General features: G+C 38.2%; 2 protein-coding genes across 2 annotated transcripts in view; both read right to left on the minus strand.

Annotated features, from left to right (window-relative positions):
* The window catches only part of LOC123983370 (alpha-N-acetylglucosaminidase-like), a 15,215-nt gene that overhangs the window by 6,066 nt on the left and 5,321 nt on the right, over positions 1 to 3,828 (minus strand). Inside the window, exon 4 of the mRNA XM_046069615.1 lies at positions 1,410 to 1,495. Coding sequence (XP_045925571.1) covers positions 1,410 to 1,495 — 86 coding nt within the window. The remainder of the gene's footprint in view (positions 1 to 1,409; positions 1,496 to 3,828) is intronic.
* LOC123983371 (alpha-N-acetylglucosaminidase-like) lies at positions 1,524 to 3,239 on the minus strand. The gene is made up of 2 exons (XM_046069616.1): positions 2,943 to 3,239; positions 1,524 to 2,494 (listed from the first exon to the last, which is right to left on the minus strand). The coding sequence occupies exons 1-2, from the start codon at positions 3,003 to 3,005 to the stop codon at positions 2,213 to 2,215; spliced, it is 345 nt and encodes a 114-aa protein (XP_045925572.1). The 5' UTR covers positions 3,006 to 3,239; the 3' UTR covers positions 1,524 to 2,212.

The raw sequence follows: 3,828 nt of genomic DNA on the forward strand, positions 1-3,828 counted from the left end.
CACATCAAGGTTCTGGAGTGGCTAGCCAGTCTCCAGACCTGAATCCAATTGAAAATCTTTGGAGGGAGCTTAAAATTCGAGTTGCCAGGCGACAACCTCGGAACCTGAATGATTTGGAGGCTGTCTGCAGGGAGGAGTGGGCCAACATCCCTGCCGAAATGTGCACAAACCTTGTCACCAACTATAAAAACCGTTTGACATCTGTGCTGGCCAATAATGGCTTTTCTACAAAATATTAACATGCTGTTTGTCCAGGGGGTCATATACTTGTTTTTCCTCATCAGATGGTTATCAATTTTTATAAATTCATATGATGTGATTTTCTGGGATTTTCTTTGGGATTCTGTCTTTCACTGTTAGAATGTACATATGATTAAAATTGTAGATTGTTGCATTCTTTGTAAGTGGGCAAACCTGCAAAATCAGCAAGGGGTCAAATACTTTTTTCCCCCACTGTATATAGAGAGTGAACAACAAAGGACCTAATATTGAACCTTTAAGAACTCCTTTTTCAACAGGTAGGACATTTGACTTTGCACCATCTATTACAATGGCCTGGGTTCTATCACTCATTCATCATTTTTAAGCCAGGCGCAGGTGTCACCTTCCAGACCCAGTGAAGACAATTTTCTCAGCGAAATTCAATGATCAACTGTATCAAAGGCTTTTGACAAGTCAATAGAAAGAGCTGCACAACAGGATTTGACAATTTCATTAACAAGTAACTATACTATATTTTGTCCATGTCAGCCTGCTCTCCCTTACCACAGCCTATAGTGGAGTAAAAATTAAGAATGTGTGAATATGAAAAACTATTGGGTACACGGCTCTGTGTCAGTAGGTAATAATAATAATTCTGTGGCAAAGTTAAAAAGGGGACAACAATAAACTTGTCTGTTGTTGGGGTAAAGTGCTGTCTGCAAGCCAGCATCTGTATCATCTGTGTCAAATATCATTTGTTAGTTAACTGAGTGTTTCAGTAGTTTCAACAATTCCAACAGTGAGACGTCTTCTGTAGTTCAACAAGCTGATCACTTCAGGTCAATTTCAGAAGACACATTCTCTTGTTAAACTTTCATTCATATCAATAATTTAAGCATATCAAGCCTCGTGAAAAATAAGGTTGGTCAGATTTAGTATCTACAGCTGTTATTTCAATGCGTCAGATACCAATTGTTAATAAAAATACTAAATAACATGGGCCAAAGGAACAATGCTACAATATTTTCAGAATTAAAGTAAATCAGTAGATACCAAATATTGAAGGACTTGGATCAGGGCCAAAAAACTTGATTGGGACACTCTTACTTTAAATAAAACTATTAGTATATTGGTATGTATTTTGGTAATACCTTGTAAACAGAGCAGTATAATTCAGAAATGTTGAGACATAAACAAGCATGAGTCACCTGAGGATTCCCTTGGGAACGCTTCCAGAAAAGGCAGGCAGCACAGGAATCATGCCGAAGGATCTCATTCGCTCTAAGATTTTAAACTGCAGAAAGAGAGGATATGTCACGTGGGAGTATTCAGTACAATGCTGCTGGCAAGCTGAAATTCATCACCCAACATTTTAAATGTAGAAACGATTCATGATTTCATCCACAAAAACTGAGACTTTTCTTTTAAATGGTAATTTATGACAATTTGGGCATTTTTGTAGTTTGCGTCATCACTCCTAGTCAGAAAGGGCTAAAACATGAGCAGTCAGGCCATCAGACATGCTGCAAACAAACCCCACATCAGTCAAACTTGGAATATAAAGCAAAAGCAACAATAAAACTACAACCCAAACTGTCCATTATAAACACACATCACAGATTACAGACCCACTTCCTGCTTCAGCTTTGAGCGACTAGTGTATTGTGTGAACAGGTTTTCTGCGCAATGAGGGATTATTAGCAACATTTCAGGTGTGCACTTTCCATTTTATCTCCAAATAAAGTGCTTAAGGTAATCTGGCCAACCTGGGGATTTGTAGACATTGTAGCAATCTCTGTGTTTACAAGATCTCAACAATAACTTTTGCAAGTATAATACAAATAATCAAAAATACGACCCCAGTTTTTATAAACTGGAATTAACCTATAAGAATTCTTATTTCCGTCAAAGTGCAAATTATTTTCTACTATATGTGGAATACTGATGGGATCATATTATCTTTAAATGATTCTAAACATTAAAGTTTCTCTTTACTGAAAAATAAGACAATTCAGAAAGTTGGTGTAGTCTCCGTGCTGCTTTCAGCACATTCTTTAATAACACCAATCGGTGTGAAAGTCGGACATGTCCTGATCCTACACATAGTGGCTTTAAATTGTGTTGACAAACATGGAGGTTTTAGTACTTGGAGGTACAGCTGGTTCACATGCCAGGACTGTGGCAGAGGCCCACCAAACTTGAACATGTTCCCCATACGGTTCCAGGCGAGAAACGCTGGGCCAGAGAAGAACTCTTCAATCTCAGACTGGTTCAATCCAAGAGCTCGGTAAACCTAAAGGGCACACAACAAGTTTATAAGCTGATGATCACATGTCAAGGTATGTGTCATGTATCTACAGTCAGAGACGGTCACTGCAAAGACAAATTAAAGATGTTAGTAGTTCCTCTTCCTGCTCTTGTATTCATCACTTCATGTCCCCTCCATCGCTTGGAATCTCTTCCTCTTCGCTTGTATCTTCTTCCTCATATTGCTCTGAGGATAATGCCTCTATCTTGTTTAACTTTCTACAAAACCAGCATCTAGCATTTTTCTGTCAAACATGATAATATTAGAAGCACAGATATTAAGTCATGTTTGTTATTTCTGTTCCATAAAATATATACAGTATATTTGAATCCGGCCTTTCACGAGCCAATAACGGAACATACAAAACACTGATACTAAGAGCTGTTCTGTGGTTAGGATATCATCACTTTCAGCCTAACAGGTCTGCTCTTACCTCTTGCCACATGGCTTCTTGGCCAGTAAAAGCCAGCGGCAGATTGATTCCATTGAGTGCCATCCAGTCGATCTCTCTCTCCCATCTTGGCCAGTCCCACCACACAGAGGAATAGCTAAAGGTGCAGACGTTTTGGTAATACCGGAATCTAGATACCAACACACAAATATATTGTTTATTTTAAAAGTTAGAAGTCTTAAAAATGACTGTCTGTTCAAAGGAAGTTCTTTCAACCTAAAGAAATGAAGTTACAAGACAAAGAAATCACAAACAAACAAAAAGAAAACCAATGCTTTGTTAGCATTAAAACATGCTGTGATTTAAGCAGCTGCGAATAGTCAAATATTCCAGTGTCTTTCCATTCTGTCACTGTGGCATATAACCCCAGTTTGTGCCTCTCACAACAATTGAGTCACCGAGCAAAGCATCTAAATATTTCAAAAACCACAAGAGTCGTTAAACAGAACTTGCTGCAGATTTGAAGGTGTTTCTAGAATCCCCTGAAATTCTTCTGGATCAAACATTTTTCCATGAGCTCCATCACTTTTGACCTGTGTCTCAATTTATGATTCTGTTTTCTAATCCACACAAATATAGTGAACTGAGTCACTGCAATATGTGTATGGCACATCATCAAAAAAACAGCTGTCAATGATATTCTTCATAAATGGACATTTTCATATACTGTAACTAATTTTTTGTTTATTTACTATCTTTCCGCCTGTTCAAAGGCGAGGTTTTCCTTCATTCCAATCGAGGGTCTAAAGGCAGAGGGGCAGACTGCAAAGCCCCTTGAGGGAAAAGGGTGATTTGTTGTAGGGGAGAATAATTCATATTTTTAAAATCACAATATGGCACCTGCAAATTTCAAATCGCAGGAGATGCA

The sequence above is a fragment of the Micropterus dolomieu genome, linkage group LG14, assembly GCF_021292245.1.
Source record: "Micropterus dolomieu isolate WLL.071019.BEF.003 ecotype Adirondacks linkage group LG14, ASM2129224v1, whole genome shotgun sequence".
NCBI classification, from domain to species: domain Eukaryota; kingdom Metazoa; phylum Chordata; class Actinopteri; order Centrarchiformes; family Centrarchidae; genus Micropterus; species Micropterus dolomieu.